The sequence below is a fragment of the Oncorhynchus clarkii genome, chromosome 17 (assembly GCF_045791955.1).
Source record: "Oncorhynchus clarkii lewisi isolate Uvic-CL-2024 chromosome 17, UVic_Ocla_1.0, whole genome shotgun sequence".
NCBI classification, from domain to species: Eukaryota; Metazoa; Chordata; class Actinopteri; order Salmoniformes; family Salmonidae; genus Oncorhynchus; species Oncorhynchus clarkii.
Genome location: NC_092163.1, coordinates 38121161 through 38143615, shown reverse-complemented (window position 1 = coordinate 38143615; position 22455 = coordinate 38121161). Strand labels below are relative to the sequence as shown.

Below are 22455 nucleotides of genomic sequence, written 5' to 3'. Positions count from 1 at the left end.
CATATCCTGAATTATTCTTAACATTTCCAATAGGCTTGGTATTTTGTGTTTATTTTGTGCTTGGCTTTATTGAGGGAAAACATGCAGCACTTGCAACACGTTTTTAAATTCTTGACTCTGTATAGGTGATGACCTCCAGACATAATTCCACACCAGTGTTGTTATGTTGTCACCCATTCAGGAAATGGGCTGTTAAAATAGGTTGTTATGGAGAAGAAAATCCAATGCATTTCTGGATCGGGGGGGGTAGTAGCGATGTACTTGGCCAGCCGCAACACTTGCACAACAGTCAGTGTCTTCCCCACTAATGTCAGTGCAAAAGCTCTATGCTAAACAGTAGCACTCTTTTAGTTGCTTTCTCTCCAGAAAAGAGAGAGATTAACTACAGAGAACACCTATAGTCAGCACACATTGCACAGCACCGTCTTTAACTGGTCTCCAGCCCAATATTTATAGGGAACTACAGATTGGACAAACTTCCTTTGGTTGAATGTCGGTTTTTGTTGTTGTGGGCTTGGGCTGGCAGTGGGGGAACTGAAAGTAGTTTTTTTTGTAACTGGGCTTTAATCAACATGCAAAACACAAAGTTTATAACCTTGGTTAAGGTAGGTCGTTGACCACTCAGGATAAAGGAATTACCAAACTGGTTTCCCTAGAGAAGTTGTATCAGTTCCCTGAATCTCTTTCCTGAATCTATTCCAAAAGTCCTCTCTCCTATGCCCAAACAATTCCATGGTGACAGCAAAGGGCATAGATGCCAACCCGAGGTGGCGTATTCACGTGTCCCCCAACTCCATGACAACACAACATAAAATGTCACCTGTTCTGGTATCTGACGTAAAACCAAGGAAGAGTGAAAATGCCTTTGCCTTGTGAAGATGTGACAGAGAGTTTGCCACTTAGGAAAGCTACTAATGTTTCACTTGTATCATATGCATGCACTGCATACCTATGTAGAGATGCATGCATACGCACACGGTTATGTATATATATGCATCTGTACATACTCTGCCGTATCGTCATCATTTTTACTTGTCAGTCAATTGTTGTTCGTTTGTTGAGGGGAAAGCATCACTAGGCACGGAATTTTATATAGATAAGCAATTGGATAAGGCAAGCTGAAAATAATCAAATGTTACCGAGCCAATCACAATCCTTGTTGCCTTGCAGAGTGCATCTGCCGCCTCGACCATGGCTACGAAGCCAAGGGCGGAGTCCGTGACAATGGGTGGAACCACAGGAAGTGGTGTCGCAGCGGGAGGAAGTCCTACTACAAAGCAGAGTGGAGCGGCCAAAGTGATGATGCCAGAGGTAGACTGGAGATTCTTGTGGGACAATCATGGCTTATTCTGACATCTTTAACTCTCTTCCCAAATGCGTTCCCATGCTCGTAGTGTACACTCTGTTAAATGGAATCTCACTCTTTACCATTGCCTCCTTCACAGCTTGGCCTAGGGTGTGTTCCGATCTGCTTACGTCACTATTCACAATGACCCCTATGAGCTTATTGATTGACTGTGCTTTTTTACATGCTGGAGTATGGGATTAGGACCCTTCACTGTCCATTGGTGATGTGCATAACATGTTGCTGACAGGTTTTCTGAACCACGTTTCCATAATGTGTTCTCGCTTGCTTCTTGGTTTATAGACGACACTTGTCTCTCCAAACGCTGCTGGAGCAGGTGCTACTATTATTGACATACCAACACCTGGGACCAGAGGCAGTCCTAAAGACACCCCAAAGGTAATGCCAAACACCCCTCCCCTAAATATAGTAATGGTCTCATCCTCTGGCCCTGGACCTCTTATTGGCCTGAATGACTGCTGGGTTTCAGATTCCGGGTCGATGTTGCCCGTAGGCACAGATCTAGGATCAGCTTACCCTCTCTAAATGCCTAACTTAACCAATTTGGGAAGGGAATACAAAACTGACTGTAGTTTAGTGTCTAGGGACAACTTTACCCTACTTTAGATTTTAATGTCCCCTGCACCTTATACTCACTGGGGCCCCATTCACTTTTACATATTTGAATTTAAAGGGTGCCAATACATTGAATCTGCTCTGTTTGTGTTGTAGCCATTGACTTTTAACTCATTCCTCTTAAATATAGACTGCACTCATGCACCCTGCCAAAGCTACACCTCCTGCCCCTGGGGGAGTAAACATTGTCGGAGTGTCGGCGACACCGTGGAGAGCTGACGTACCGAAGCTCCAAGAGTCCCCGAAACAGGCAGCCAAGGTAGATGGCAGACTGTCGATGAGTGTGGGGCGAGGCCTCTTTCTTCTGGATCTTTTATTCTTTGCCCGGCCCGGCTCTCTTTTTAAACTCACTCCCCCTTTCAACACTCTCTTCCTGGGTCACTATTCCACGTCTTCTTCGTCATTAATCTCTCCCCCGTAACCTTGAGGTTTAAGTCCTTCTCTTTATCTTCATATTCTTCCACGCCTTTTATATAGTATCCGTTCTCCGGTTTTTCTCTCCGGCGATATCCTTCAAAACATATCTCTTCTTTTGGACTTCCTTACTTCTGGCCCTCGGGTGTCTGACTGGGAATTGAACGGACACTTCTGCTCTAATGCGACTGAGTCTTACCAGCATGTCCACACTTGTGTTACGCTCAACACGTCAAGACAAACGGTGTCTGACACATCACCACAGTGAAGGCACAATGGTATTTCCACCTTTTTTAACTTTTTCTTCTGGTTGCGTTGCACCACATCTTGTATTGCTTCTGGCTTTGTTTACCTGGTTTAGGTTGATTGGGGGACCTGTTGTTGTATTTCTGTTTTCGCTGTACCCTCTTTGATGCCTTGATGCCTCTTGATGCTTACTACCGTCCTAATACTTTTCTTAACGGTGACGGCAAATGACAGTCTGATTAGGCACTTATCTTATCATGGTGCCTTTCCTTTGTCATTACCTACGGGCGATAAGCTGTTAACTATCGTCCTATCACTCTACTAAACTTTGACTCTAAGGCTATGCGCAGCTCTCTGAGCTCTGCTCTGCACCTCGTCTAATGGCGTGAACCATATGCCTTTTTATAGAGTGTGCCCACCACATCAAGCAAAGCTGACATGGCTAAAAAGGATCTTGCTAAGTTGCCCCAGGCTGTTTCTGCAGGCGGTGCCGCGGCTGGAGGCCCCTCTCAGAAAGGTCCAGAGACCAAGGTAGACTCCGGATTACTGTTCGATATTCACTACGCTATAGTAGAAGAAGACTCTTGGGGGTGGGGCTATCCCTGGTGTTAGGGGGTTATCATTGATCACTTCCTGTGTCCTTGTCATTCTTTCTCTGTTTTCACACAATGTAGCCATGAATTAAAGCAGTGGAAGCGGTGAGGAATGTTTACTGTACCATTCTATATTTTATTTGATGACAGGAAAAAGAGAGTGTTTTTGCTCCTGCGTGAGTGTTACCTTTGTGGGTTTGGTTGAATTGAGTCCACAGCCACCCAGAAGCTCAGTTGGGCATAGGAGCTGAGCAGTGTCACAGATAGTAACCCAGTGTTGTATTCACTATCCTCTCCTGCTCCGGGTTGCAGGTACAGGTGGAAGTAGGTCCCCCAGCAGCCAAGACCGCCAAAGAGGTAAATCATTGATCTATCTTTTCTCTCTATGTGGGTTTTATATTGCACCAAAAAAAATAAAAAATGGCATGGCATGGAATTTGCGTTGCTTGTGTTTGAGTTGTCGTGTCATGTGTAGGAGCTTGCTGCGGACCCCTTTGATGCCCTGGCTAATTTCCTGCCCTCGTCAGAGCCTCTCGCCCCTGCTGCCCCCGTATACACCGGGCCAGAGGTTATAGAGGTACAGCACCCTCACATAGTGTGTGTGTGTGTGTGTGTTTGTTTGTTTGCGCATGGTGTGAGTTGGATAGATGTATGTGTGTGTCCACCCAGTCACCAAATGTAACAATGTGTGTTATTGCATGTGTCACACAGCATGGCTTGACCCATCAGGAGGGAGTGATATGTGGGGGGAACAACTGCCCACTGCCCCCAGGATACCGATTTGAGGACATGGTCAGTCCCTAACTCTTAATCCCCCTTCTCCTCAAGTCTCCTTCCTCTTGCTCCTCCTCGTCGTCATCATCATCACTTATGTTGCTGTTAGAGAGCTTTACGTTTGTGTGTCTATAGCGTTGCGCTACAGTACTGACTTTCACATTACACACTTGACTGGAACTCTTGGTCATCAGGTCTCTTAGTCCTTAGCCTATCCCTGGACACTTGACTTGATAGGTGTAAACAATAGGGCCAAATGTCCACCAAGCTGATCAGAGACCAAGATGGAGCTACTACCATATCAATGCAATTCTTTCAGATCTGCGTGATGTGCCCTAGAGGGTCAGAGCCAGGGTTTGTTTCTGGACCAGGTGGGGAAAAGCCTGTGTGTCGTTACCACCCTTGAATAACCTTTTTGTCATTATTTTCTGAACATGATCAGAGTTGATTTAAATGTAGGCGTACTCAACTATGTAATTAATGAACTTATATTACATAGAATCATTTCTGATTTCTTTTCATTTTCGTAGGCCCCAGTTGCAGATGTCAAGCCAAAGGATGTCCCGGTAAGTCATTGTATTTACTACCAGGCGATGCACTGTATGCTGTGGCGAAAACACAGAGATATTGACTCTCCCCCCCCCTCTCCTTTCCTCTTTCTCTCTGCCTCTCTCTCTCAATCTCTCACATACCCACACGGACTCACGCACACACACTTTATGAACAAAATAAACCATAGGCCTGATGCCCCGGTCTCTTCTGACAGTGTTGGATACCTCTACAGTGTGGAATGTTGCATTGCGCTGAGGGGTGTTGGCTTTGCAAACAACAGTAGAGCCATCTCAACCAGTCGGTTCTAGTTCTGCCTCACCCTTTTGTGCACACACACTACAAGAGGATACATTGTCAACACACAATCCCTCATTACTCCACGCCTATTCACCCATACACAGACCCCACATTTGTGTAGGAAGTGACGTGTCACATTTTCTGGACTATCCAGATAAATTTGCTCTTCCTCTGAGCGACCCAGCCCAGCCTGGGAGACAGCATATGAACGGTGACAGTCTAGTGAATCCAGCCGTTGTGGTTTCATCTCACTATGATATTTTCTGCCGGATTTAAAGCTCTCAACATGAAAAAAATACAAAATAATTTCATAGAATTTAAACAATACCACTTTATTTTGGTCACAGACGGACGAAATTGTGCTTAAAGCTGAAGTTGGAACGAGTCTGCACACATTTGAATGGTGTCGCTCAGTGGACGTTTAATTGAACATTCTCTGTCGGCAGTTAAATGAAATGTTGCTAATATTGTAATATTAAGTATGATCATATTTATTTTACTGTTATAAGAAATGTGAAAGTTGTTTAGAATTTGATTGTTACCATATTTAGAAAGCATTTTAGTCATTTTAAGCCATATTGCCCCACTTTGTTTTAAATAAAAATAATATAGTTTGGTTATGTCTATTTTGGCGGAAATCAAAATGTTGCACTATTATTCAATTAAGTGCCAATTAAAGTATCAGGGTTGACCGCAACAGGGTTGACCGCAACAGGGTTGACCGCAACAGGGTTGACCGCAACAGGGTTGACTGCAACAGGGTTGACCGCAACAGGGTTGACCGCAACAGGGTTGACAATTTCATCTTAAATCAGCCATAAATTGTGACAGGGGAAATGGAAGTTTGTTGTGTTCAATAGGGAGTGGCTATTAAATGCAAGCTTTACAAAAACGTTAAAATTGTTAAATAAAAATGTGCCTGTCTAAGTTTTGACGTGTTACACCAGAACATGGCCAAAAACAGTAGAAACCGCTCACCTGCTTTTACTCTATGATTTGACTATTAGATGTCTAATGTTTCTTTTGGGGGAAAAAAATATTTAAAAAGGTGTAGTTTCACCATATTAAATCAAGAGTTCAGTACACATAACAGGGTTGACCTTAAAATGAGGGACAGATGTAAATGAATCACTAATCACATGACATAAATAATAATCTTCAGAAATGTGTCAGAGTCGTGTGTGTGTGTGTGTGTGTAGGTGGCAGGGAAGTCAGGCGCAGGAGAGTCAAACGGAGTGTAAAATGGAGTCTTTTAATGAATGTCCACGTAACATGCTCCATAACACTAATAAGAATAGAATATAAACAAACATGGGTACGAGGACCCGTCACGCACTTATACAACAAACACAACACCGACAATAAACAATCTCTGACAAAGACATGAGGGGAAACAGAGGGTTAAATACACAACAGGTAATGAATGGGATTGAAAACAGGTGTGTGGGAAGACAAAACCATTGGAAAATGGATCAAGGATGGCTAGAAGACCGGTGACGTCGACCGCCGAGCACCGCCCGAACAAGGAGAGGCAAATGACTTTGTCAAAGCAACAAATTAACTAGGGCTGTACGATGATGGTGAAATTTGGCGAAATTTTGTTGTTAAATGGGTTAAAATACACAGGGTTGACGTAGGGACATGTCAAAATGCTGAATTTTGCCACTTTGATTTCTTCAGATTTATTTAATTCATGTTGTCTATATAAAAGGGCACTTCATTTAATATAACAGGCATTTCAAATTCAATATTGGTGCACTATTTCTACTTTAAATATTTAAAGGGACGCAAAAGAAACCCATTTCGTGGAACGACCCATATACGCACTTATTTACCCTCTGTCCCAACTTTGGGCCACACCTTATCTTGCACTGTAGTTCTCTACCTCTGCTTCTAAGAAATTATTTGGATACGAGGCAAACTCTTTTACCGATCAAGTATTTGGCCAAAGTGAGTTGTCTAAAATTGGCAATTGGTTATGTGTTGTTTTTTAAAAATGATAATACAACTGATGCTAAGTAAAGGGATTCTTTGCTAAGTGCTTGGTTGCGAGTAAGATCCTAGGGAATGTAATGGGTGTGTCAGTACTTTTCCTTCTGGTCTGCTATGTGTGGTCTGGTCTACATTATTCTGCCCTCTTTCAATTGTTGGAGTTAGTCTAAAGCGCCATCTAGTGGCAGATTATGAAAACACAACTTTTACTGTAATCCTTTGTGTATAACTATGCTTTGTTTGTTTGCTTGTATCAGAAACCCATGAGCACAGATGAAGCTCTGGACTCCCTCTCCTTTGGGTTCACGACCTCTACTGCTCCCATCCCTCAGAAACAGGAGAAGGTGAGACTTCACTATTTCCAGGTTATAATCACTTATGGGTCATGTTCCCTGAAACATACATTGGGTAACAGGATCGTTATTAGTCCCATAGTCTTTCGGTTGAGACAGCGGTCCCGACTCTTCATGTTTAACATATGATAGTGATACAATTTCATCTATTAACAGAAAGTGGAGGACTTGGCTGCCATTGATGCTTTGTCTGCTGGCTTCTCCAACTTCGCTCCCCCTCCACCCGCTCCCGTCAAGGTAACTGAAGAGCGCTGATATTTCACTCGACTCCTCCATTGTAAAACTGTATTCTAAAAGAAATTAGCGTGACATGGTAAACTCTTATGAAAAGCCATGTCAGTGAATGTCAATTGACATAACATGGTCATAATGACACCTGGCAACATTTTGGCTAGCTTGTCGAACTGCTTACTTTCTAGCCACCTACTGGTTACTATGTCATGGATGAATAGCCTGCCCTGCATACTGTTGCAAACAACATGACAGTGTCATGTAATTTTGACGCACACCAATGTTGGCTGTAATAGCTTATGACAACTGTTATGTCATGTAAAGATACGCTGCTGTGAAGACCGCTTTATAGTGAAGGGTTCAAGTGAGCTTTTTACCAAATGGTTCCGCATCTTCCTCTCAACTAGAACCCAAGCAACAGTATTCAACGGACTCAAATAATCTCTCTCCTCCATTCCAGAAAGCTGAGTTTAAGTCTCCCGTTGTGACCAAGTCTGCTGCTCCCCCCGCGGACAAGAAAGCTAAGGTGGAAAAGGTAAGTAACCCCAAAGAAAGCAAGTCCTACGTCATGACCACACATTAATACGCCATGCGCAACAATGTCATGAGCACTACATAAACACTGACAAACGCTTATGTCCACTGTTATATTGGGATGTCCATCATTGCAGCTCAGCCAACGGAAATCAAATAATCTCTCTCCTCCATTCCAGAAAGCTGAGTTTATGTCTCCCGTTGTGACCAAGTCTGCTGCTCCCCCCGCGGACAAGAAAGCTAAGGTGGAAAAGGTAAGTAACCCCTACGTCATGACCACACATTAATACGCCATGCGTAACAATGTCATCAGCACTACATAAACACTGACAAACGCTTATTTCCAATGTTGTTATATTGGGTTGTCCATCATTGCAGCTCAGCCTGTCATGCTTTGAGGCGGGTTGGGTTCTGTACTGTGTCGGCAACAAAAAATATTTCCATGCAAAATATGTATTCCATGTAATACTTCTGTCGGGTCATGAAGCTGTTATCTATTGACGTTTGTTGCGTTTCAGTTGGCTGACTCCCCAATGGACACCAAGCCTAAGACAGATGAGGTTTGTCATAGGAGGGATACAGTTTCTATCTAACCAATGAAATACTGTTACTGTTGTACTATGTATCATCCTGTGTGCTTGTTGATCATTCAATCTAACCCCTTGTGTGTCCCCCTTTCTCTGTCTTTCTTTCTTCATGTCCCTCTCTGTCCCTCTGTCTGTGTCTCTCCAGGGTATGTCCCTGGATGCTCTCAATGCTCTGGGAGACACGCTGGCTGCTCCAGAACCAGCGCCCGAACCTCCCAAGATCAGACCTGAGGACATTGTCACGGTACACTTGACTTGTATTCCGCCTGTGCTACATTTGTGTGTGCGAGTGCGTACGCGTGCGTAAAACGTTTTGGTGCACATTTCCGTTCTGCAGGAGGGCAAACTGACATCGGAGGCGGGTGTGTTTGTGGGTGAGAGGGACGACACTATCCCACCAGAGTACAGGTTCACCAAGGACAAAGTCAAAGACCTGCCTCCTCCCAAGAAAGAGGTGAGCCTTCTGAAGCCATCAAAAGCCTCATGTCCCACACCTATAGTAAATACCAGTGGTGACCTCCAAAGGGATCTGATGTTATAGTATACTGAGATTTGAGTCACAGTACTCATACTTCTCCCCTCTGTACTCTGTTTTCTCTCTCTCTCTCATTCTCCAGCCTTCCATGGACTCTGGCGAGGCTCTGGACATCCTGTCAGGTGACTTCATGTCTTCCTCTGTGGCTCCATCTGTCCAGGCTCCTGTCCTCTGCCCCCCAGCTCCTCCCAAACAGGTGAACAGCACCCTCTATCATTGGTCGTTCACTTATCAAACCATCCACTAATTGGTCAACTCTGTTATGAATCGATTTACCCCTCCAATAGTTTCATTTTCTATGGGTCTATTGGTAATCTTCTAAGTGAAAGTCACTCCAGTGCCATTACTTTAGGGCTATCATAATATGGCATGTGAGTAAGAATCAATAACAGCCATTTTGTCAATCTTATGACAGCCTTAGGAAGGCATTATAAGCTGTAAGTATGTGAGTCTATCTCTCCCAGGCCAAAATAGATGATTTAGCAGCCCTGGATGCCTTGGCTGGAGACTTTGTGGCCCCTACTAAGGCCTCCGCTGTCCAGGCCCCTGTGGTGCCTCACTTCGACAACCCCCCACAGGTAAACTCACAGGTGTTTTGTATATGTTTAGTTATGTTGTGTGTTCATTGTATTCAAATCATATTGTTTGTGTGTGTGTGTATGTGTGTACAAGTGCTTGTGTGTACCTTGTGTATTGCCGGCTGTCGGGTCATGGTGTGTGTATGCATATGTACAGTATACCTTGCGTACTGTCAGGTCATATCATATGTGTATGTGTTTTGCTCTTGCTTCCTGTCTATAGAGAGCCATTTGTACATTTGACCTTGAAGCCCCCAGCATGGCCCCTGTTGTACCCGGAGCCACTACTAAACCCGGAGCCACTACTAAACCCGGAGCCACTACTAAACCCGGAGCCACTACTAAACCCGCTGCCACTACTAAACCCGCAGCACCTACTAAACCCGCTGCCACTACTAAACCCGCTGCCACTACTAAAACCACCACTGATGAGGTAACCACGCTACGTGTAGACACAGGAGAAATCTAAGGCGCAGTAAGAGACTCAACTGAAGAAAAAAAGTCCCTACACACAGTTGATCCCTGTGTGTGTGTGTGTCTCTCTCCAGGGTATGTCCCTGGATGCTCTCAGTGCTCTGGGAGACACTCTGGCTGCTCCAGAACCAGCGCCTGAACCTCCCAAGATCAGACCTGAGGACATTGTCACGGTATACATACACTGAACAATAAAGTTATTATATTCAATTCTTACAATGACTAGCTTACAGTATAGTACATAGTGTAGCAATCCCAGTGACATTTTTTAAGGATAGAATTCATTTCAGCTCTGTTGTGTGTGTGTGTATATACGTGTGTTTTTTTGCATGTGCTGTATAGGAGGGCAAACTGACAGAGATGGAAGCTGTGCTTGTGGGTGAAAGGGATGACACTCTCCCACCAGAGTACAGGTTCACAGAGGACAAAGACCTGCCTCCTCCCAAGATAGAGGTGAGCCTCATTTACGCAAAGCACAGGTCATTGGGAGATCAAAAAATACATTACTTTTCACTGTGAGAAGAAACAGAACTAAAGATAACCAGGAGTTATTGGTGTAAGGGAATTTGATAATCATAACTATGTCTCTTCTTCCTCTCTTCACTTCTCCTCCTCCCTATCCTCTCCCGTCCACTCCTCCCCTGCTCTCTCTCTCTCTCTCTCCCCCCAGCCCTCCATGGACTCAGGTGAGGCTCTGGACATCCTGTCAGGTGACTTCATGTCTTCCTCTGTGGCTCCAACTGTCCAGGCTCCTGTCCTCTGCCCCCCAGCTCGCCCAACACAGGTGAACAACACCCTCTACCATTGGTCACTCACTTATCAAACCATCCAGTGATTGATCTGCTCTCTATAAAACTATGACCAGCCAATACGTGTTTTTATGTCTGGTTGCTTTAAGTGTCTCTTCGTTTTTCATCGGTAGCAGAACAACTCACTTAACATATACATTTTCCCTCCATCTCTCCTCTCCTCCTTTGTGTCTGTAGGCCACAGATGACTTTGCCTTGGATGCCCTGGCAGGGGAATTTGTAACTCCAGCTGTTGCCCCTGCAGTCAAATCTGCTGCTAACCGCCAGGTACTGATACACACACACAATGTGAGATTATTGTTGTCCTATGCCTAATTCACATTTAGTGGCTCAGTCAGATACCCATTGTCAGCAGTGACATGTAACCGTGTGTGTGTATGTGTGTGTGTGTGTGTGTGTGTGTAGCTGTCTACAGGGACGGTAGATGCTCTGGATGCCTTGTCAGACACCTTAGTGAACATGACTCCTATCCCAGAGCCCGTTCCTGTCTCAGTCAGGGACATCGTCAAGGTACTTATAAAGAGTGATATGAAGGCTTCATTAAGCCTACACATGATGTATTTAGTTTAAAGTGTGACCGACTGGAAATTCACTCTTGTGCAATGCAACTGTTGAAGGCTATTCCTTGGTCAAAAAAATAAGCCTTACCTCACTGCAGTGAAACCTTTAGCCTATATGAGCTAATGCTAGCTGTTGTTTTACCTGAGTCTGCTCTCTGCTTATTCTAGGAGAAGAAGATCATGGAGGAGAAGCTTATCAAGATGGGGGAGAGAGATGTCAGCCTTCCAGCTGAGTACCGGCACACAGAGAAAGACCTTAAGGTAACATATACACCGTTGTAGTAGGAAATAAAAGGGTTATTCCTGATGATGCTAATGTAATGTGCTAATGATAGCATAAATGCTAACGCTAATATGTGGTAAATGCAATACACCAAATAAAATGGTAGTAAACGGCCCTTACGTTATTTTTACGCTCTTCTATCGAAAATATTTAAAAACCAAGTTTGGGAAACGTTAATATTTTTTTTATTTGACCTTACTAGGCAAGTAAGTTAAGAACAAATTCTTATTGACAATGAGGGCCTAGGAACAGTGGGTTAACTGCCTTGTTCAGGAGCATAATTACAGATTTTTAACTTGTCAGCTCGGGAATTCGATCTAGCAACCTTTCAGTTACTGGCCCACCGCTCTAACTACTAGGCTACCTGCCACCCCAGGTGTAAGTAAGGCTGTATATTTTAATACGGTTTTGTGTATTTTCTCCTCACAGGCAAAGGCAGAGGCCAAAACCCAGGCGGATGTTAGGCCCAAGCAGGTAGCGTTTCTGTCCAATTGTATCTATAATCGTATAGATCAGTCGTATTCAATGTCGTACTGTGTTGAACACAGTGCCACTCATAAGTCATATTGAATTCATGTAAACCGTATGTACACTTGTGACCCGTCTTCCTCCTTCCTTAAAGCCATCTATGGATGAGAGCAGTGCCCTCGACCTCTTGTCTAGCGACTTCTCTTCCTCACCTTGTCCTGCTGCAACAACAAAGCAGACACAGCCCAGTCTGGAGGTACGTACACAGGGCCCGATTCAGACTTTTTTGACGCATTTTGATTTAAGCACTTCTCAGTAGTTGGTATACAGACTTACCGAATGCATGTGCTTCACGCACTCTCCAGGTGTCGCTCCCTTGCACGCTCTCTGCATTTGAGGCTACTAAGCCCATGAAGCTGGTCTGCAAAATTCTTGATATTTTTTCTTTTTTAGCTCAGACTCCATGTCATTATCAGATAAGACCTTTATGTGCCTCTGCTACTCTATCATGGCCTCTCTTTCACACAGGTACATGTTCATCTTTCTTTTCTTTTTTTTGTCAATATACTTCTTCAGTGTCATTCAGTCTATTTTTTTTCATCACTTGCTGCTGCTCAAATGGACTTCTTCTCTTACTTCCTTGGCTGCTCTTACAAGAACCTCCAAGGGGGCCTGCTTGTTTTACGTTTGTATAGACAGGGCATGATGATGTCTGCTCTGTAACAATAAAAAACTATCTTGAGTTCATATGCATGACACCTTGCAAAAATACTTAGCATATTATGCATTACCCGTACCCATTGGGTGCGTAACCTGATTAGGGCCGTCCACCCACGATGCTCAGAATGACAGAAATCCCATTTAGATTATGGTAATTAATTCTAACAGGACAGGCAAGTCGAGGATGCAATGATTTGCGGTCCTTCTAACCTAATTCTGATGCGCACTTTGAAGATGTTATACTTACTGTCCACATTTACTCATCCTCAGCCAACAAGACAAGTAACGAACAGCAAAATCATTAGCCTATGTCAATCTACTATTCCCCATAGTAGAAAAGTTAACCTACAACAGTGGAGGCTGGTAGGAAGAGCGATAGGAGGATGGACTCATTATATAGGAGGAGGATGGGCTGGAATGGAATAAACGGAGCGGTATCAAACATTGAAACCGCATGTTTGACTCCGTTCCATGTATTCCATTCCAGCCATTACAATAGCTCTTATAGCTCCTCCCACCAGCTTCCACTGGAAGATGAACTTGCCATTGATTCTCTGGTTATGGAGCAACAGATATGGTTGTTGGTTGTCTTACAGCGCCCTCTAGTTTTATTGAGACGTATTACAAGTCTCCCGTATCACTTTACCATAGCCCTCCCTGAAGTTATATCCACACTGAACAAGGTGTCAATTTTGTTTATTGCAGAGCAACAGCAAGTCAAGGTCTAAGTCAAAGGTAAGAAGTAGACCTTAAGAAAACCAAATGAAATTAGATCCTAATAATCATTTGAGATACATGCCCATATTCATGTGATTTGATATAAATGTCCTCTAATTGACTTGACCTTTGACCTTTTGTCTCAGAAACAACAGGAGGAGAACCCATCAGCCAAAGACCACCTGTCTGGAAAGATGAGTTCAGATGTAGTGCCAGGATCCAAAAATAAGGGTGGCAAGAGCTAGACCTCTAGGTAAGGACTTGACCATCAAGTACCTCAGGAGCACAGATTTCAAAAGTAGCCTACAAGACTCAACCAACTTGAAACAATGTGACCGTGATACTGGAATGCAGGCTTCTATATGTACTAGCATACATACAATTTAGTCTGATTTAATATCATAGTATAGGATTATTTTGTTGTCTTCTGTGAAATTGACTGATGTATGTTATGTATTGCAGGTTTCTAGCGCACTACATGTCCCCTGCCACATGGAGGCGCCACTAGAGGGAGCTGCTGTGAACGATGATTCTATTTTTCTAAATGGTGGAGAATGTATACTGGATGAAAAACAAACATGACCACACACACACACACACACACACACAGACACATGCTGTGTGCAATGCCTTTCCTGCTTGGTTTCGCACATGACAGAAGATTGTACTTGTTTTGGTTTCTTTCCTTTGAGATGAGGAGAGCAAAATAAAGAGAGAGTGAGAGAGAGAAGGTGAGAGAGAGAGTTTGTTGTAATTTATTCCTCATGAATGACAGAGCAGCTGTCCAATCCTGTGAGAAAAATAAAATGGAGGTGTTGCCCTAGCTAACAGTCTGTATTGCCCCAATGTTGCAGTGATGTTGCTTCAACATTGCTACAATGTTGGGTAATAGTGAGCGTGATCTGGGTAATAGTGAGCGTGATCTGGGTTTAGGAACAGTGTATAGTGGGTATATAGGATTGTGATGTCTTTGCAATCTTGCTGTACACAGAAAAGCATGTTTTCTATTATGTGGACAGCCAACATAAGACACTAGCGTACAGCATAGTCTTGCTTAGTTTGATGATAATACTTAGTTTACAATATTGAAATGTGTAAAAGGATTTACAGGAAGTGATCTGCTTGGTACGGATGCATCTGATAGCTCATGCAATACTATATATTTACTTTCTTGATAGATATCGCTTTACAGAAGGGTCTATATGTGTGTACTTTGCCTCGTAGAAGCATGTATTGGTTTCCGAAAGTGCACTTACAAGTAAACTTGGGTGGTCACTACCTCTGTAAACTGCCTTTGTTTGTATACTGTAAAACAGTCCCAAGAGCTATCACTTCTACTCAAAAAGTAAAAAGCTGGTATGACAGAATTCTACATACAGTATTTCGGTGCAGGTCTCAAACTCAAAACTTGAGAAATATTTTGGAAATGGGAATTCTAATTTAATAAAAATGTCAAAAAGAATTGGTTTGCTGTGTGTATTCAAGTGTCTGTAGTAACTGCTTGTGCCTCAACAACAGAAAAACAAAAATGTTGAAGCTAACATGGGGTAGCCTAAATGTACTTTGCCCTATAAAATGGCAATAAGAAAATGACAAAAACAATTAATGACTAGTAGAATACACAATTGGTAAGAGGGTAATTTGGTATAGGGAACCTACTGTATATTTTGTTGCAGGACAGAGAATACTTTTTAATATATTTTAGAAAGGATTTCGCATGCAATATTAGGAAAATCTTTATCTTGTGCAAAGCAGCTCCGTAGTTTTTACATTTTGTTAAGTTTTACAACGCTGCTTCCTCTGATATTGGCTGTTTTTCGAAGTGCAACAGCCTTGGACGCTTGTAGAGTAGAATTTCATTAGATGTCAAGTGTTTGTAAACAAAACATTTGAATAAAAAAAGATGTAGCTTTACCATTTCTGTCTCATCATTCAGATTGTAAAAGATGAGTAATATAAAGTATTGGAGATTTCACATTAACATGCCTTTACAGTTACACAAACACTCACATTTTACATACACTATGTTACAATCATTCAAGTATTCCAAAAAATATTGCTTTCCTCCAAATTTACAAAATGAATAGTATGGGGAAGAAGGCATAAAATGTTAAATTAGTTTTATGGGGGTTTCACTGCAGAGCTTGTGTCTTTGGTAATATTTACAGGACATGGATTCAGAAAGTGAAAGGCATCTTAATACATCTCCATTTATTAGAGTAATGACATGAATCATATTCACAAAGCTGCCGTAAAGCCAGTATGTTGATGAAAGGAAGAGAGTGAGAATTAGGCTATTTCAACTAGATAAATGGTGTTACAGTTGAAATGTATCAAATATAATCAATTGAATGGTTCATAGCAAAGAGACAACGTTGCGCCATCTTGTTTCCCTCTTTCGCAGTGGAAATCATTGTCTGTGAGAAGAAAAGACAAGGAACAGCCGTGTCATAAGCATCACCAACTACATTGTGAATGTCAGGTCGAAGTTTCAATCTGTTCAATATTTTTTTTATGTAGTTGTTTTGGTCTGTCTAGTTTTTTTCCCCCCCAGCAATAATTGTAATTACTTTACTACAAACACTGACCAATAATATTCCATAAAATATATTATTATGCAAAATCATATTTCAACTAACGAATATATTATTTTTGTGTTCTTATGTAGCTTGTGCATGCTGGTTTTACTATACCTGATGTTTTTACTATCCTACACTGAAACACACCGCTCAATTTAAAACAAAGGAATATTTAGATGGTTGTGGATAGTTTAATTCATTGTATACATGTTTAAGATTACACTAGTCTGTTGTTGGCTATAGGATGTTGTTTCCCTGGTGCTCCCATTCTCGGCCTGAGTACAAGAGAAAAACATAAGAGAAGCTTGTCTTTAACGACAAACTCTGTTAGGTCGTTTAGGGGAGAATATTCCCAAAAGTGTGCACCTTGTGTGCGTTTACTATGAAAGCAGTCTCCACCAAAGCGGAAACATTGCCTTTAAATTTATGTCACTCTGTAAAGCTGAATTTCAGTGATGCAGATTGAATAGAGTTTTAACAATCTGGTCCATAGTTATTGGCACTCTTGATAAAGATGAGCAAAAAAATATAATTTTGGACCTGTTTGCCATAGTAAATAGGTAAAACGTACTTTGTTTTGTAATAATGTGGGCATACAAATAATTGTAACATTTAAAAATAAATCTGGCCTCCTGTGTGGCGCAGTGGTCTAAGGCACTGCATCGTAGTTGGGGGCCGGGTGCTGACACGGTCACCAGGTGTACGGTGTTTCCTACGACACATTGGTGTGGCTAGCTTCTGGGTTAAGCGGGCATTGTGTCCAGAAGCAGTGCGGCTTGGTTGGGTTGTGTTTCGGAGGATGCATGTCTTTCGATCTCTGCCTCTCCCGAGTCCGTAAGGGTGTTGCAGTGATGAGACAAGACTGTAACTACCAATTGGATACCACAAAAAAATGTTTTAAATTAAAACATTTAAAAATAAATATTGATATATTATTATTATTATTAATAATAATAATACAAATGAATGTATAACATTGAAATGCACAATGATAAATTATAGCTGAGTCAATAGAGCACAAGGACATCCTTGCCGGCCGAACCCCCCCCCTAACCCGAACGACGCTGGGCCAGTTGTGCGCCACCACATGGGTCTCCCATGGGACAGCTTGGGAAATTGCAGAAAATTATGTCATGGCTTTAGAAGCTTCTGGTAGGCCAATTGACATCATTTGAGTCAATTGGAGGTGTACCTGTGGATGTATTTCAAGGCCTACCTTCAAACTCTGCCTCTTTGCTTGACATCATGGGAAAATCAAAAGAAATCAGCCAAGACCTCAGAAAAAAAAATTGTAGACCTCCACAAGTCTGGTTCATCCTTGGGAGCAATTTCCAAACGCCTGAAGGTACCACGTTCATCTGTACAAACAATAGTACGCAAGTATAAACACCATGGGACCACGCAGCCGTCATACCGCTCAGGAAGGAGACGCGTTCTGTCTCCTAGAGATGAACGTACTTTGGTGCGAAAAGTGCACATCAGGCCTCCCGGGTGGAGCAGTGGTCTAAGGCACTGCATCGCAGTGCTATCTGTGCCACCAGAGACTCTGTCGCAGCTGGCCGCGACCGGGAGGTCCATGGGGAGACGCACAATTGGCCTAGCGTCGTCTGGGTTAGGGAGGGCTTGGCCGGTAGGGATATCCTTGTCTCATCGCGCACTAGTGACTCCTGTGGCGGGCCGGGCGCAGTGCAAGTCGCTAGGTGTACAGTGTTTCCTCCGACACATTGGCGCAGCTGGCTTCCGGGTTGGATGCGCGCTGTGTTAAGAAACAGTGCGGCTTGGTTGGGTTGTGTTTCGGAGGATGCATGGCTCTCGACCTTCGTCTATCCCGAATCCATACGGGAGTAGAAGCGATGAGACAGTAACTACTACCAATTGGATAGCACGAAATTGGGGAGAAAGAGGGGGTAAATTTTTTTTTTTTAAATACAAGTGCAAATCAATCCCAGAACAACAGCAAAGGACCTTGTGAAGATGCTGGAGGAAACAGGTACAAAAGTATCTATATCCACAGTAAAACAAGTCCTATATCGACATAACCTGACAGCCCGCAAGGAAGAAGTCACTGCTCCAAAACCGCCATAAAAAAGCCTGACTACGGCTCTGGTTTGCAACTGCACGTGGGGACAAAGATTGTACTTTTTGGAGAAATATCCTCTGGTCTGATGAAACAAAAATAGAACTGTTTGGCCATAAGGACCATCGTTATGTTTGGAGGAAAAAGGGTGAGGCTTGCAAGCCAAAGAACACCATCCCAACCGTGAAGCATGGGGGTGGCAGCATTATGTTGTGGGGGTGCTTTGCTGCAGGAGGGACTGTTGCACTTCACAAAATAGATGGCATCATGAGGATAGAAATTATGTGGATATATTGAAGCAACATCTCAAGACATCAGTTAAAGCTTGGTCGCAAATGGGTCTTCCAAATGGACAATGACCCCAAGCATACTTCCAAAGTTATGGCAAAATGTGGCCATCACAAAGCCCTGACCTCAATCCTATAGAAGACTTGCGGGCAGAACTGAAAAAGTGTGTGCGAACAAGGAGGCCTACAAACCTGACTCAGTTACACCAGCTCTGTCAGGAGGAATCGGTCAAAATTCACCCAACTTATTGTGGGAAGCTTGTGGAAGGCTACCCAAAACATTTGACCCAAGTTAAACAATTTAAAGGCAATGCTACCAAACACTAATTGAGTGTATGTAAACTTCTGACCCACCGGGAATGTGATGAAATAATTAAAAGCTGAAATAAATCATTCTCTCTACTATTATTCTGACATTTCACATTCTTAAAATAAAGTGGTGATCCTTACTGACCGAAGACAGGATATTTTTACTAAGATTAAATGTCAGGAATTGTGAAAAACTGATTTAAATGTATTTGGCTAAGGTGTATGACTTCAACTGTATTTACTATGGAAACATATACAGTCAGGCCTGAAATTATTGACACCCTTGATAAATATTATCAAAAATGACTATAAAATATATGATTCAAATACTGAGCTATATTGTATGCTACATTTGTATATTTAATTTTTTGTAAAAAAAATAAAAATGGGAAAGTATTGTATTATAAATCCTGGGTTTATAGTATATTATTTTATACTACTAAAATTGCACAAAGAAATAGATTTTGTTTTACAAGTAAAAAAAAAAGGTAGGGGTCAAAATTATTCAAACTTATTGTGAGGATAATGACATTGGGATTGGAGAACACATTGGGAGGGATCTTAGACCATTCATCCATACAGAATCCTTCCAGATCCTTGATATCCTTCGTCTGCACTTCTGGACTGCCCTTTTCAATTCAAACCACAGGTTTTCAATGGGGTTCAAGTCCAGAGACCGAAATGGCCATTGCAAAATTTTGATTCTGTGGTCAATTAACCTTTTCTTTGTGAATTTTGATTACTGCTTCTGGTTATTGTCTTGCTAGAAGATAACCTGCGGCCAAGTGTCAGCCTCCTAGCAGAGGCCACCAGGTTTTTAGCTAAAATGTCCTGGTACTTGGTAAAGTTCATGATGCCGTTGACCTCAACAAGGGCCCCAGGACCAGTGAAGGCAAAATAGCCCCATAACATCACTGATCCACCACCATATTTGACTGTATGTATGAAGCATTTGCTTCTGTTTTGATATTGTATTTCCATTAACTAGGTTCAATGCTCTTGTTTTGCTTGGTGGGCAAGGGTGTTTCATGTGAGTGTATATACTGTAAGTGGGTGTTTCGTAAGTACATGAGGGTATGAGTGGGTGTACACATATGCAGGACCCGCGATTGCAGTGGCATATAGGGATGAAGAGGAGGAGGAGGAAGCCACAGCCAGCAGCAAATGGGCCCAAATGATCAGATCACAGGATGCACTAGGGTCCATTTTTCCCACTGCAAAAGCACAAGTCAAACAGGGAACACATTTTTGTTCAGCCACATTGGATAATGGCAAATACCCAGTCAGTGTAACTTTGGTTATCCAAAACAACCCTATCAATTATGATTTAAATCATGTTGATGATGATGAAGCAAAACTTGGCAGTTGTAGATCTGGTTACCTCTATGCCTGTGGTCATTGGTGGCGTTGTCGTGGTTGTTTTAAGTGGAGTGAGGTGTGTTAGCATGGATAACTTTCAGACCGTTTAAAACTTATTTAGGCTATAGCTTTGGCTACAATAAACCTCTGATTGAAAAACCCTTGTTGCCATTGTTGTCTGAAACTGGATTATTCCGATCAAATTAATGTATAAAATGTAGCCCAGCTGGTTTACTCACCTGGCCCAGCAAGTCAAGTTACTTCACCAAATACTTGCGCATTACTGTTGATTGATGCACAGCTGTAGACCACATTATCTCGGGCCTTTTTGAAAGCCTTCAATATCAAGATGTCTTTGTTTATCTGGTCGCCCCTGAACACTTCAGGGTCAAAAAAGTATGTGCTTTTCTTCATTCTTGGAATTTAACGTTGCAATAAACTCCATTCCAGCGTTGTCCTTCACTCGAAACCAAATCAACATGTTGCCCCTAGGTTTCGGCTCTCTATCCCTTTTCTCTGTTAGAGAACTCAGTTCGAGAGTTTTTGATAGCGTTTGTGAACATAATTGAGATTCAACAAATAAATACATGAATCATTTCTTATTTAAAGATGTATTTAAAAAAAAAAGGAAATGACTGAAACGTGATCAATTATACAACTGGGTTACAAGCTTATAGCCTAAAACCATTTTGTTCACAATAAGACCGTCTAGAGACAAACCTACAACACAAATGAATTTACCCTTCACATCGAAATTTAAATAGCAGTAGACAATGCTATTTATTACAATGGTATTGTTTGTTCCAATAAAAGTTGCCTATTTAGTCAGTTTACTACATGAATGCCAAGAACGTTGTGCATATAGGCCTCCCTAGGCTAATTGTATTTCAGATTGAAAAAGCTAAAACATTATATATAGCCACACTTATGAACTAGGCCTTTTAGAGTGCATGTATTCTAGCGACGTGGAAATCCATCGATGACTGTTGTTTAAACTATCCGCCCTACATTGAAGGGAAAAACTCCATATACCATGCTTACCTTGACAAAAGAACAGTGAAACAAGTGTCTGCATCCACTTTTGGCCCATTTTCATGTATTTTGGCACAACAATACTTCCAAGATCTCCATCATGGTATGTACAGTAGAACCCGGTATGATGAGGAGCTCAAAACGACCCCGCCCCAAGTCATTTCTCATCACTGTTAAATCGAATCATTTGCAGGAGTCATTGCAGGTGGTCTGTAAAGGCTGCTCAAGCAGAGCTCACCAATCCGCGCGGCGCCTCACAACAGGCTGGCGGCTTTGTGCACAAATTGCACGCGGTCTGTGCGCTCTCACCCACAGCACATTGTGGCGACAAAAACGAGGTAAAGACTAGGCCAAATACGAATGGAGTCAAACTTTCAACGGAGGGGGAATGAATGTAAGACAAGAGCAGCAGCTGCACTTTTGAGGACGAGATTCTGTGCTGCCCGGTTGATAAACATCTGTTGCAAGAATATCCGAATAATATCATCAGCAGGCCTATAATTATAAAGGCTATTATCGAGCCTTGAGACTATTTGTTTCAAATAATGTTAACACATTTTTTAATATGTTATTTATTTGTAGTATTGCTATTATATTTGCAACAAAATGTACTTATCATGTAGAACGCCTATATCATGTCCAAATTAGGCTATAGGCCTATATTTCACTCATCTACAGCCTAAATCAGTGCATGGTGTCAAAGTTTAATAGATAGCCTAGACATTAACAGATTAGACATCTGAAATAACCCTGAAAGAGTTTCACACAGCCATAGATCCTGACATACTGTAAGATAACGTTCAAATACATTTTGTTTTGAAGGGTGAGGCTCTGCTTATAAGATTAGATAAGGTTCCTCTCTTGTGCAAATACAATAACATTGAATCGAAATACATTTGGATAACTTTTGGATCAATTTTGATAACAATCTGACACTATAAAGCTCATAAGTAACCAGGCCTATTCATGAAAGATAGAGTGATGTGAATAAATGTTTGGTTACATCGCCCCCTAAATGCAAGAAATAGTTCACCAAAAGTACATTTTTGTAAATTACCAACCCTTCCCTGATTGGAGTAAACTAATAGACAACACTTACAGCTATTTTTTACTC

At 42.2% G+C, this 22455-nt stretch overlaps 1 protein-coding gene and 1 pseudogene across 50 annotated transcripts in view; one reads left to right on the top strand and one right to left on the bottom strand.

Moving 5' to 3' along the window:
* LOC139370769 (calpastatin-like) overlaps positions 1-14433 on the top strand; it is a 68095-nt gene extending 53662 nt beyond the window's left edge. For 6 of the 50 annotated variants that reach the window (XM_071110469.1, XM_071110470.1, XM_071110474.1 and 3 more), the window contains 29 exons: positions 1171-1311; positions 1649-1744; positions 2112-2240; positions 3050-3172; positions 3547-3591; positions 3710-3811; positions 3946-4026; positions 4539-4574; positions 7107-7193; positions 7359-7439; positions 7894-7968; positions 8147-8221; positions 8486-8527; positions 8700-8798; positions 8892-9008; positions 9172-9285; positions 9554-9667; positions 9891-10100; positions 10216-10314; positions 10484-10594; positions 10812-10925; positions 11128-11217; positions 11356-11460; positions 11679-11771; positions 12223-12267; positions 12416-12517; positions 13687-13716; positions 13845-13951; positions 14161-14433. In XM_071110469.1, coding sequence (XP_070966570.1) covers positions 1171-1311; positions 1649-1744; positions 2112-2240; positions 3050-3172; positions 3547-3591; positions 3710-3811; positions 3946-4026; positions 4539-4574; positions 7107-7193; positions 7359-7439; positions 7894-7968; positions 8147-8221; positions 8486-8527; positions 8700-8798; positions 8892-9008; positions 9172-9285; positions 9554-9667; positions 9891-10100; positions 10216-10314; positions 10484-10594; positions 10812-10925; positions 11128-11217; positions 11356-11460; positions 11679-11771; positions 12223-12267; positions 12416-12517; positions 13687-13716; positions 13845-13943 — 2655 coding nt within the window. In that variant the 3' untranslated portion in view covers positions 13944-13951; positions 14161-14433. The remainder of the gene's footprint in view (positions 1-1170; positions 1312-1648; positions 1745-2111; positions 2241-3049; positions 3173-3546; positions 3592-3709; positions 3812-3945; positions 4027-4538; positions 4575-7106; positions 7194-7358; positions 7440-7893; positions 7969-8146; positions 8222-8485; positions 8528-8699; positions 8799-8891; positions 9009-9171; positions 9286-9553; positions 9668-9890; positions 10101-10215; positions 10315-10483; positions 10595-10811; positions 10926-11127; positions 11218-11355; positions 11461-11678; positions 11772-12222; positions 12268-12415; positions 12518-13686; positions 13717-13844; positions 13952-14160) is intronic. The other 44 variants (XM_071110490.1, XM_071110481.1, XM_071110494.1 and 41 more) reach the window with 20 other exon arrangements.
* Positions 14434-16494: 2061 nt separating this feature from the next.
* Positions 16495-21405, bottom strand: LOC139369425 (uncharacterized; annotated as a pseudogene).
* Positions 21406-22455: the final 1050 nt, after the last annotated feature.